Source organism: Schistocerca serialis, chromosome 2, assembly GCF_023864345.2.
Source record: "Schistocerca serialis cubense isolate TAMUIC-IGC-003099 chromosome 2, iqSchSeri2.2, whole genome shotgun sequence".
Lineage (NCBI taxonomy): Eukaryota > Metazoa > Arthropoda > Insecta > Orthoptera > Acrididae > Schistocerca > Schistocerca serialis.
In genome coordinates this window covers 398,221,651-398,235,158 of record NC_064639.1, presented here as the reverse complement: position 1 = coordinate 398,235,158, position 13,508 = coordinate 398,221,651, and the positions used below count along the sequence as shown (strand labels likewise).

Below are 13,508 nucleotides of genomic sequence, written 5' to 3'. Positions count from 1 at the left end.
TTTTATTGATTTATTTATTTTTTTATTGTAAGCGGCGGTACCGTGCACGAAAGCAAGCCATGCGGCGAGCGGCAACACTTTATCAGAAAGCGACAAACAATGCATGGCACAATACAGTAATGCATTTTCAGCTTAGAGTGACGTAAACACCTATAACAAACAACGGCACTTATCAGATTGAAGAAAAATAAGCAATCAATTCAAACCAGACGAAGCACTTTAAAAAGGAAGGGTACCCGTATAAATACAGACGGAGCACCAGACGCATAGCAATGGCTACGTGGTGAAGCTTAACTGCTAAGCTTACAACTCTAACCAAACTACTGTAGCTGTATCATCATTCATTCGACCTACATTATGTCTCGTATTATAATGGACCAACTTGTTTCGATAGGAGATTCCTTAGAAATCACTCATGCGGCCAGATCTAGACCACTGCTCAAGTGTGTGGGATCCGTACCAGATAGGACAAATGTGGAATACTGAACAGAGAAGGACAGCACGAATTGTCACAGGTTTCATTAATCTGTGGGAGTGTCAGAGAGAGACTGTAGGAACTGAATGGACAGACTCTTGTAGATAGACAAACTATCCTGAGAGTCTACTAACAAAGTTTCAAAAACCGGTTTTAAATTATTACACTAGAGACCCAATACAAACCCCTATGTATTGCTCATATACTGATTGTGAGGATATGATTAAAATGGTTAATGAACACTTGGTGGCATTCAAACATCATTCTTCCCATATGCCATGTGTGAATACAACAGGAAGGAACCGAAACCACTGATACAATGGAACATACTGTCTGCTATGTACCTCAAAGTGGTTTGCAGAGTACAGATGTAGATGTGTCAGCAACTGAACTAAACGTGCAATGTGCCAACACTGTCTTCACACAAACTATTGTTTGTCACAGCAATAATTTCCTAATAATTGTCTGGTCTGGCCATGTAAAAGGGAAGTAACTGCCTTCAATACACATTAACACAAGGATATAAGATTCTTAGCCATTGCATAAGGAAATGCACAGTCACTTAAAATGTAATATGACACACAACGGCGATATGGATACTATAGTAATGCAAAGTAACGATCATTTTAGGATTACTTACTAACCTTACTTTCTGTTGAATCAGCACTAGGAGGCTAAAATACATGTTTTTAATTCAGCATTTCTTTTAGATCTCTTCTAAATGTAATGGGAGTTCAAATTTGGAACACTGAACTATCCACAATTACCTGCTGTGCAATTTTGTAATACTAAAGAAAGCATCCATTTTGAATCCAGTACAAGATTACACATGACAATTTACAATATTGGGTTTGACGAACAATATAAATTGCATAAGAGCTTTTAAATTATGAAAGCACTTACTATCTGAGCCACTTTCAAGATGCCCGGAGTTGTCTTGATATAAGTTTTATCAAAACGAATAACTGGTGAAACAGTTGTATTTGTAACTGTTGTTGTGCCTGTTGTTGTCACGTGCTGACTTGGAAATCCTGGATCAGCCATATTTTTTTAAAATTCTTCAGAAGTAATTCCAAAATACACAACTGCAACAAAATATATTTCCAAGTGCCAAAATTATTTACAGCATACATGAAAAAGAATAAGAATGTTTACAGAAATTCAATAAACCAAAAACAGTACTCAGAAATAAAAGTAATGTGAACATGTCACATGTTTACAGGACTAACAAATGGGTAATTCCATGTCAACTCAATGCACCGCTTAATGAGCCCTACTCAAATTTGGTGCATTCAATGGCCCAGATAAGAGATGGAAAACTGTCAATCTGTAGAGGTATACAACAGTTGAGAGGTAAGGTATAGGTTACCTATGTTTGGAAATTGTGAAAGATTTACATGTACATCACATACTCATTCCAATACAGCAATGAAACCTATATCACTGAAAATCTAACGAGTACAGCCTTATACTTATGTGCAACATAATTGGTTTCTAAGAATTGTTAAATGCAAATTACTGACCTTCCCCTTTCACACCACAAAAAATACTCCAATTTTTCAAAAAATGAAATTTTTTTGGACATGATTCCTTTAGTGTTCTGTCTTCATATTCATGATAATATTCTGGAGCAATACAATATATTTGAATTATAAACTTTTACAGTGAGAAACAAGTGTGTAAATTTAACAGACTTTCCAAACTTCGGTGGCCTGTAACTGTCCTCACAATTGTCATACAGCTTTGCAAATTTGCAGTCTTTCGTCTCTTAACTGGATCATGAAATGCAACAAACTTAAAAGAAATCTGAGCCAATCAGGTTAAAAATATTACTTTTCCATCAACATGAAATCACCCACATGTATACATAACTAAACCCACATATTGTACATATGTATCAAAACATGTAATTGCTTTTGTGCCTCAAGGGAAAACATACAGACACAATTGACATAATCAGGCTCCAAAATGATTGCTAAAGAATAAACAATATGTCGGCTTTCACAGCTTCAGAATTTCTACTGATCGTATCAACCATTTCTCTGTAGATCTGCATTCTCACCTATTTCACAGTTTTTTGTTCATTATCCACAGATTTTGTCCCCTGGCAAACCTAGAACAAATCCATAACAACATTCCTAAAATTATAAAATTAATTAGTGCTGGAAGTAAAAGTGAATTAGCTCCAATGCAGACAGCACTTTTCAAAAGATTTTGCTAGAGACTATTTAAATTTGCCTTCACATGCTGATGAAATCAGCCTTCTTTCTACAGATTCAAAGTCCAAATTCAACAATATCCTCTCTTTAGAGTTTCTCACTGCTCTTTTTTTCTCTCTCCTCTGTAATGCTAAGCTCAAGAAATCCATTGTCAAAACATGTCCGTAACTGTATCTTAACATTTTGATACTAGTAAATGTATCTTACAGAAAAATAGTATTTTAACATGAACTACTCCAATTCTTGCAATTTTTTCATTCTATTAAGGTTATTAATGGTATACTGCATTTAGCTCTGCCAGTAATCTTTCTTATTCTGAATTGGTGATTATTTCTTTAAATAAGTAAATAAATGTATTTGTCGTCATCTGCTTCTGTTACCACCATATAATATTTATAAGCGTCACTAATTACTCTTCAGTCTTCTGACTTTCTAATCCCACCCCAGGGAAATATCAGACGTACCCTCAATCACTTGCCTTCAAAGCTTACTGAGCAGTTGGTGACAATGTCACACTCACTCTCAACAAAGTAACTGAGTACATTCATTCATAACATTCCAAAATGACATCACATTTGCATTCAGTCTTGTATGGACTCTAGGGAATGAACTAAAGTTCACAGTAACAAAGCATACACTTTGACCTGCAACTTAACTGTGTTTTGTACAACATCACAGTAGCACAGTGTATTTGAAATGGATAGTGTTTGCAGAGGACATGTTGAAGTAGACCAATGTGGTGGCACTTTAGCACGAGATGTTTGTTTTCTAAATTGTTTGTAAGTGATTCATTGGGCTTATTGTGTGCTGTTTGTGAGAATAATAATGGGAGAGTTTGTGGCAGTTAGTTAGTTATTTTAATGTTTGGAATTATAGGCAATAGTTTTTTTTTTTTTTTAATCACCAGTACAGTAAGCCGCTTATGGTAGGAGATCAATGGTTGGTATGTATGTCCGTTATGCATATGATAATGAAGTTCACAGGTAGGTCCCTGAATGCTACAATGAGAGACAACACAATGGCCATGATTAAATTCTTATAATTCTTCAGTTTAAATGCCAAGTGTGTGGAGCATTGTGTTTTTGATAATGTATGAGACTGACCAAAGTAGCTGCATCCCACACCATGGACCAGTATATGTGGGAATGTCTGTGGACCAATAAATGGAATTCTGTCCAGAGGGGTTCCTTGTCTGCAAAGTCTAGAGTGGGCATTTGAAATATTGTGTTGACATTATTTTGGTCTCACTAGATTTGTGTCGTCTGACTTTGGTTGGTAAGTACCTTTTTATGCTTTTTTTTAAAATTTTAGTATGTATGGTACAAGTATTTATGTGCACAATTGCGTATTTCTTGTGTATCAAAATTTGTGTGGATCCAATTTATGATATCTTGGGGTTATTGTTGCTTATATATGTTTGATTACGGCTGATAGGCATCTTGGAGTTTGGCTTACCCACATTGATGAGGTGAGATTCTTGACAAAACTATATGGACAAATTTTGGGTTTGTGATACTGTAGACTTTGTATTAACTATGTAAGTCAAGTGAAATTTATGATACTCTGTTTTAATTGTGGATTTTTGATTACCGAGGATTCTGTCTGCTTCATTTTTACATTAGTATGTTTTGGAATGTCTTCGTTATTAGGATTGTCAAATATTTAGTTTGTTCCCACCCAAAATCCTTGGTTTCAACTTATTTCTGTGATTCATTATTTTCTGTATTATTTGTGTCTGTGTAATTAGTGTTGTCATGGTCGCCAAGCTGTATAAGCTTGAAATAGAGGTGTCCACTGTCTTGACATGGGTCACAACCAACAGCTGGTACTGCAAACTTCAATTTTACCACCTCAAGATATTCAAAATTATATCAAGCAAGCCACCAGATGTGTAACTTTGGGAGTACTAAAGAGGAGTAACAAGTGGAATTCAGCACCTAAGAAAGATATAATGTGCCACATTGTCTGAAAAACTAAAATGTTTGCTTACAAATTTGATCTTGGCATTTCCTGATTATGAGAACAATCAAAACAATAGTATTTGAAATACTCAGATATCTTATTAACAAGTGACCACACTCCTCTTTCCCATACCTTATAAGCACATACACTATTACTACCAGGGAGAGAGAGACTGATCACCTTAAGTACCTGAAATCATGTTACTTGTTGTCTACAGCTTTATCCAAGCCTGTTGGATGTGAACATTACAAATGAAGAGGTCCCACAGATATTCAATTAATTTAAATATTGGGAATTTTGAAGCCAGAGATGTACTTTGAAGTCTATGCCATGATTTCCCAGGCATATTTAGGCACCTGTAGCCAAACAGCAACACACATTATCTACCCAGTGAAGACTCATATATAGATCACTATAAGGATGAATTTAAAATTCATCAAAAGATCTATCCTCATCAAGAAGTTACTCTATCCAGTGCCACAAATATTCCATACACATGAATACCAACATGTAGGAAAAGATAATATTAACCACAAAAAAACACCTGTCAAGCAGCAGACATAGAAGACACTATTTAAGAACTTTATTACTATCAGGGAAAGAGACTGATCACATAAGCATCTGGAATTGTGTTCCATGTTGTCTACAGACAGCTGTTAGACACTAATTGTGTGTGTCTGCAGACGTGTCTTCTTAATGGTAAGTAGAAATCTGTTTTCCTACATTTTTGATATTTCTACCTGGAGAGTCCACACACACGAATGCTATTCCTTCATTGCCTCACATTCCTTTAGTAAAGGCTGAAAGTGTATGTGTATCATATTTGAACTAAGACACTTTCCACAGAAATAGGAAACAAGACTTCAACAACAATCCACTTCAACACACACTTGGAAACTCTGCAATTTCCTGTCATTTAATGATTTTTTTTTTTAAAGAACTTTATACCAAACAGCCAAACTGGAGTCTTGGCTTCTTCACTGTGCAGTATCTGGACAGCAAATTGTTCCACTGAATCATGTTTGCTGGCCTTCACACTCCAACATAGTCAGCATCTCTCTCAAATACTGGTGAGTTGAGGAACTCAGCTGTTCAATTTCCTACTTTTAGGAACCCCCCCCCCCCTCTCTTTAGCTCAAAAGCCACTGACTGTCTTCCGCAACTTGGTTATACCATTTTCTCTGTACATTACTGCAATAAGCAACTTGCCAGCCAACTTCATGGGACACATGTAATGGCCTACGAGCCTTACATACAACCAGGAGATAAGTGTAATACTGTAATTCTACATTCTTCATTTAATTAAAGTTTTGACTGGCAAATGCAGTTATCTGATATTGGGTCGTTAATATCTTTCAGCCAAGAGAAGGAGCATAAACTAACACAGCCATGATAGATTGAATCATTTACAATTCCGCACCCACCTTAAGGGTAAAAATTGAAAGAAGTTATGCATATGTCTACTTTCACAGTCTAAAAGCTAAACAAGTGAAGAGTTGAAGGTAGCTTTTATTTTGCAGAGTTTGGTACTGTGACACTGTACATAAATATTGCTCATGAATCAAACATGAAACCAAACCTGTCAAAAGGTAACCAAATAAAATTGATGAAATACCTAGTAGGCCTAATATACAACAACCCAATAAGCATCAGTTCAGAACTGATTCCCTTACACAGCACTGTACAAATTTCTGACATCGTTAAAACAATTACATATGGTAATGCTGTGTTGCTGTTTCGGGTTATAGTTTACTTTTCACGCATTTCACGACTGACTTACGTAATGGCTAGTTCTATTTCAATGGCTTCTTCGAGATTTAAAAGCTGTTCATTTGTTACATCTCCAATTTCTTATGTGCCACGATGTTTTCATTTGGACAGGGTAGTGTTTCTCTTAATCTATCAGAACCAAATACACGAAAGGCTAATTCAGGATTTCAGAATTTGGTAGTAACATGTTATATACCCCAGGCCTGGACCGTGCATCGAACTAATACGGGTACAAAACCCGGTAAAAGTTACCTATCGGACCTCGGTGCTTTTCTCGCAGTTTTTGTGAGGTATATGTACATACCGCGCACCAAATACTCGTCAGATGTAATATAAGTTTTCTGAATTTATTTTGCAATTTTAGTTTGTGCGAAAAGTGTTAAATGTGGCAAAGTGCGTTTAAAATATTCCCCATGATCTTAAGCAAAGGGCCACGCTATTAGTCAACCTGTTGCGATAACCTTTACTTGGCATTCACGATCATTGGCTTCGCCAACTCACAACCAAATTATCTTTCGCCCTAGCCTAGACCATGGGCTACAGTAACGATCAGTCTGCCACCACAATCAAGATTTAACCTACATCTAACACTCAAGTCCAAAGCATGCATACACCAACTTAACAGAAAGGCTTCTAGAAAACGTATAATTAAGTAATCTAAGTTATCTTACTAATATTGAGCCTGATCTATCAAAATATTCAATGGTATGGTGAGTTAAACAACAGCTACATGGTTGATGAGGATAAAACTAGGGCGTCTGAAAGTTATGTGTAGCAAACATTATCTAGGTCACTCTGTGTAAAAGTGTACGTAAATTACGGCATAACTTACTATTTGAACACAGCGGATAAACACAGAGGACTGTCCTACTAGTAACGGAAGGTTTCAGCTTGCAGATCGATTGTTTCCCTCCCACGAAGACAGCACACACAACGCCCACTGCGCATCACCACTCAAAATAGGTGACGCCTACCAAACGACATCGAACCAGTGAAGTACGAAAGATATAAACAAACCAGCGATTCTTGATGGGTCACATAACTTTACCACGGACAGAGTAACTTCATGCGTTCCATAGAAGTAAAACTTGATTTGTGTGCAACTTTTTTTAACAATAATGAGGGTAGGAAATTGACACCACGCTTTTCGTCCTGTGATGTTGAGAAAACTTTGGTGAAATTTTCAGGGGCTTCTGTATTTGGCAGAGTCAGCCGAAAACATGAAAATGGTATGTATAAAAAGTGAGAAAGTAGTCTAAATCGAAAACAGAAATACGTTAACCGCAAGAAATAAAAGGTACACGAAAAAGCCACAAAAACCAATTTAAGAAGAAACTTTTTTGAGGAAAGTCGTTTTCCTGTATAGGTTGTTTTTATTTTTAAGATAATCATTTTATTTCATGATTAAATTATTGGCTAATTTGGCCCCCTTGTACATTTTCAAGCTACCTCTGTTAATTACATCACAGCAAAAAAAAATTGACATCATATTTCATGATTAAGCTATTGGCTAATTTCACCCTCTTGGGCATTTTCAGGCTACCTCTGTTACTTACATCACAGCAAAAAAGAAAAAAAAAAGAAACTGTCATCATATACAGTCTTATAGTCTACGCAGCTTTGTGGAGGAAGCATCATCCAATGGCATCCTTAATGACAGTTTGTTCTGAATGTGACTGTTAAGGGCACAACTATCTCAGATGTGAATTCCGTCTGAAAAAAAAGTGGAAGCAAAGGGAACTTCACAGCAAACATAAACAGAACCAAAGCCTTGCAGACAAACAAAAATTACGCGAAGCGAAATGTAGTGTGAGGAGGGTTATGCGAGAGGCGTTTAATGAATTCGAAAGTAAAGTTCTATGTGCTGACTTGGCAGAAAATCTTAAGAAATTTTGGTCTTATGTCAAAGTGGTAGGTGGACCAAAACAAAATGTCCAGACACCCTGTGACCAAAATGGTACTGAAACAGAGGATGACAGACTAAAGGCCGAAATACTAAATGTCTTTTTCCAAAGCTGTTTCACAGGGGAAGAGGAAAGGCCGCTGGACCTGATGGGATACCAGTTCGATTTTACACAGAGTACGCGAAGGAACTTGCCCCCCTTCTTGCAGCTGTGTACTTTAGGTCCTTAGAAGAGCGTAGCGTTCCAAAGGATTGGAAAAGGACACAGGTCATCCCCGTTTTCAAGAAGGGACGTCGAACAGATGTGCAGAACTATAGACCTATATCTCTAACGTCGACCAGTTGTAGAATTTTGGAACACGTATTATGTTCGAGTATAATGACTTTTCTGGAAACTAGAAATCTACTCTGTAGGAATCAGCATTGGTTTCAAAAAAGACGATCGTGTGAAACCCAGCTCGCGCTATTCGTCCACGAGACTCAGAGGGCCATAGACATGGGTTCATGGGTAGATGCCGTGTTTCTTGACTTCCGCAAGGCGTTTGATACAGTTTACCACAGTCGTTTAATGAACAAAGTAAGAGCATATGGACTATCAGACCAATTGTGTGGTTGGATTGAAGAGTTCCTAGATAACAGAACGCAGCAATGGAGAGAAGTCTTCCGAAGTAAGAGTGATTTCAGGTGTGCCGCAGGGGAGTGACGTAGGACCGTTGCTATTCACAATATACATAAATGACCTTGTGGATGACATCGGAAGTTCATTGAGGCTTTTTGCGGATGATGCTGTGGTACATCGAGAGGTTGTAACAACGGAAAATTATACTGAAATGCAGGAGGATCTGCAGCGAATTGACGCATGGTGCAGGGAATAACAATTTAATCTCAATGTAGACAAGTGTAATGTGCTGTGAATACATAGAAATATAGATCCCTTATCATTTAGCTACAAAATAGTAGGTCAGCATCTGGAAGCAGTTAATTCCATAAATTTTCTGGGAGTATACAGGGTTATTACAAATGATTGAAGCGATTTCACAGCTCTACAATAACTTTATTAGTTGAGATATTTTCACAATGCTTTGCACACACATACAAAAACTCAAAAAGTTTTTTTTAGGCATTCACAAATGTTCGATATGTGCCCCTTTAGTGATTCGGAAGACACCAAGCCGATAATCAAGTTCCCCCCACACTCGGTGCAGCATGTCCCCATCAATGAGTTCAAAAGCATCGTTGATGTGAGCTCACAGTTCTGGCACGTTTCTTGGTAGAGGAGGTTTAAACACTGAATCTTTCACATAACCCCACAGAAAGAAATCACATGGGGTTAAGTAGGGAGAGCGTGGAGGCCATGACATGAATTGCTGCTCATAATCACCATGACCGATCCATCGGTTTTCCAATCTCCTGTTTAAGAAATGCCGAACATCATGATGGAAGTGCGGTGGATCACCATCCTGTTGAAAGATGAAGTCGGCGCTGTCGGTCTCCAGTTGTGGCATGAGCCAATTTTCCAGCATGTCCAGATACACATGTCCTGTAACGTTTTTTTCGCAGAAGAAAAAGGGGTCATAAGCTTTAAACCGTGAGATTGCACAAAACACATTAACTTTTGGTGAATTGCGAATCTGCTGCACGAATGCGTGAGGATTCTCTACCGCCCAGATTCGCACATTGTGTCTGTTCACTTCACCATTAACAAAAAATGTTGCTTCATCACTGAAAACAAGTTCGCACTGAACGCATCCTCTTCCATGAGCTGTTGCAACCGCGCCGAGAATTCAAAGCGTTTGAATTTGTCATCGGGTGTCAGGGCTTGTAGCAATTGTAAACGGTAAGGCTTCTGCTTTAGCCTTTTCCGTAAGATTTTCCAAACCGTCGGCTGTAGTACGTTTAGCTCCCTGCTTGCTTTATTCGTCGACTTCCGCGGGCTACGCGTGTAACTCTCCCGCACGCGTTCAACCGTTTCTTCGCTCACTGCGGGCCGACCCGTTGATTTCCCCTTATAGAGGCATCCAGAAGCTTTAAACTGCGCATACCATCGCCGAGTGGAGTTAGCAGTTGGTGGATCTTTGATGAACTTCGTCCTGAAGTGTGGTTGCACTGTTATGACTGACTGATGTGAGTGCATTTCAAGCACGACATACGCTTTCTCGGCTCCTGTCGCCATTTTGTCTCACTGCGCTCTCGAGCGCTCTGGCGGCAGACACCTGAGGTGCGGCTTCAGCTGAACAAAACTTTATGAGTTTTTCTACGAATCTGTAGTGTGTCGTGACCATATGTCAATGAATGGAGCTACAGTGAATTTATGAAATCGCTTCAATCATTTGTAGTAGCCCTGTACATTAGGAGTGATTTAAAATGGAATGATCATATAAAGTTGATCGTCGGTAAAGCAGATGCCAGACTGAGATTCATTGGAAGAATCCTAAGGAAACGCAATCCGAAAACAAAGGAAGTAGGTTACAGTAAGCTTGTTCGCCCACTGCTTGAATACTGCTCAGCAGTGTGGGATCTGTACCAGATAGGGTTGATAGAAGTGATAGAGAAGATCCAACGGAGAGCAGCACATTTCATTACAGGATCATTTAGTAATCACGAAAGCGTTACGGAGATGATAGATAAACTCCAGTGGAAGACTCTACAGGAGAGACGCTCAGTAGCTTGGTACGGGCTTTTTTTGAAGTTTCGAGAACATACCTTCACCGAAGAGTCAAGCAGTATATTGCTCCCTCCTACCTATATCTCGCGAAGAGACCATGAGGATAAAATCAAAGAGATTAGAGCCCACACAGAAGCATTCCGACAATCCCTCTTTCCACGAACAATACGAGACTGGAATAGAAGGGAGAACCGATAGAGGTACTCAAGGCTAGCGGAGTAGGGATGTAGATGTAGATGTAGATGCAGATCCTTATACGGGTTTTGTCACTGTTCCAGTGTATAACATATTGAAATACGTTAGTGTTACGTTACAAGTAAAACTACATATCAGATCTTGCTTCCACCTCAAATATTGTAATTGTAATTTTATTAATCCTGTAGATCATAAATTGTGTGCAGAGAAGCACATGATGATGTAGGACAAGTCAAAAATGGAGGTGAGACAGTGATCTCCATACTAACTGTATAGATGAGATGATACATGGTTAAAATGAATATGGCAGTGTTCTTATAACGATACAAGTGCTCATATAATACATGTGTTATACCAGGAAACAGAAAAGTGTATGGGTGGATATTTTGTGAAAGGTTCAAAATTGCACACTATTTTTAAATATGTTCACATTATTAAGGGGTAGAAACAAATAAACAAAATAACATGGAAATTCAAAAGTACCATATCCATTGAAAAATCTGTTGCTAAAGTAAAACAGTAAACGTGACACACTTCTATATTAAGATGTTCAGGTTCACATACAAAGTACAGAACATGGACAGAACAAATTTTTATATTTCAAGATATTCATATATACTATAACAACACTTTTTCAATAAATATTTGTGGACATCAGTTTTAAATTTGGAACTGTATTTTATTGATTTAATGTTATTATGTAGGTTATTGTATAGTCTTTTTCCTGTTTGCAGAGGTCCATTCTGTTTTAGTGTTGTGTATGCCATATCGCAATAACAATTCTGTTTGGGTGAAGTATACATTTTTTAGTGCCTCTTTCTATGTGCAACCAGAAAGAATTTTGATTGTATAACAAATGCTATTCAGTTCATTTGTAATGTATTTTGCACGTTGGATTCACCTTAGATCTTCTTGGACACCGCACATATGAAGAGTTTTGAAGAATCGGAGCAAGTGCAGTGTCAAGCGACCATTGGCCACGAAATATGCCTATTCATTTCGCCAGCAACATATGAGAAAGCACCACAATATCTAAACCACGAGAAGTTGTAGGTTGTGTAGCAGAATAACTACCAAAATAAATGTCCAATAGTATCACGTAAGTTATAAAATTAAAAAAATAACCCACTGAAAATAATACAAATGTGCTGAAACATGTCTGGGTGAAACAAAACAGAGAAAAGGTGTCTTCCATAAAGCGGAATTCCTTTACCCATTTCGTAGCAAGCATGGATATAATAAGAAGAACTTCAACACCCCAAGATGATTAAGAAGTCCAAAATATGAGCCAAAATGAAACTCGCAGAAGTGTAATAGAAAAACTGTTTGAAAGATTTATAGCCACTAATAATAGGCAGTCCACCATTAACAAGGAAGATCTATGTGACTGGGTCCTCTGATTATACATATTCAGGATATTATACAGAAAAGGACGTTGCATAGTTAGGAAGTTTATTTAAAGTAAACATGTAGAGATGTCACTAAAAGGTAACACTATAGAGAAATTCGTAGCTTCTCATTGCTCCTTAAAATGCTATGTATTAAGCCAATCAGCCAGGTTTTGTGCAAGACCTGTGTGCAAACCGCACTTCACCATTTTGAGCAAAAAAAGATAGAGTCGCTTATGCAGTCAATGAATGCTATCAAACATTCATACAAAATAATGCCAGCGATAAGTATCAGTGGATTAATGTTGCCTCAGCTTTATATCAGTCTTCACGAACTGTAAGGCAAATCAGGACAAAAAATTTAAAAAAACTTTAGTTGCAATAATATTGTAACAGACAAAGCAAAATCTTGAGAAATGAGAGAGAATAATTTAAATATTGCACCTGAAATGTCTTCTTGTCAGTTGCAGAAATTAATTCATTCCTTTTGTGTACTCTTGGCCTGGACATAATGACACCTCTATCTTCCGGAAGACAATGAAAAGACTGTTAAAATAGACTGGATTCCACACGGAACTAACATTGTGATTCAACTTTTTGATAAATAAATGGTTCGACAGCGAGTTTTTTAGAAAATTTTCCAACAAAATGATCTGTGATTGCATTTCTAAACATCAGTAATTTGTGAATTGTCTATTTGCATCACCACATTTTACAAATTTGATCATGTACGCTTGGTATACATGTAACCTTCCCGTATAAAAGTAAAATATTTTTGTTAATATCTTAACTCATGAAAACATAAATTTTGACGTAAGCAGTGCTATGCCATGGCCCTGTGAACTCAATCTGAATAAACTGAAAAATTCTTACCTCAAGATGGTGTCGCCAGATAACGCTGTCTATATAACTGCTCGTAAATGGCACTGCT

General features: G+C 37.5%; 1 protein-coding gene across 1 annotated transcript in view; it reads right to left on the bottom strand.

The window, feature by feature from the left end:
• LOC126457224 (CKLF-like MARVEL transmembrane domain-containing protein 8) overlaps positions 1-7,403 on the bottom strand; it is a 39,521-nt gene extending 32,118 nt beyond the window's left edge. Inside the window, exons 1-2 of the mRNA XM_050093350.1 lie at positions 7,259-7,403; positions 1,379-1,560 (exon numbers count right to left, since the gene is read on the bottom strand). Coding sequence (XP_049949307.1) covers positions 1,379-1,519 — 141 coding nt within the window. The 5' untranslated portion in view covers positions 1,520-1,560; positions 7,259-7,403. The remainder of the gene's footprint in view (positions 1-1,378; positions 1,561-7,258) is intronic.
• Between the last annotated feature and the right edge of the window lie 6,105 nt (positions 7,404-13,508).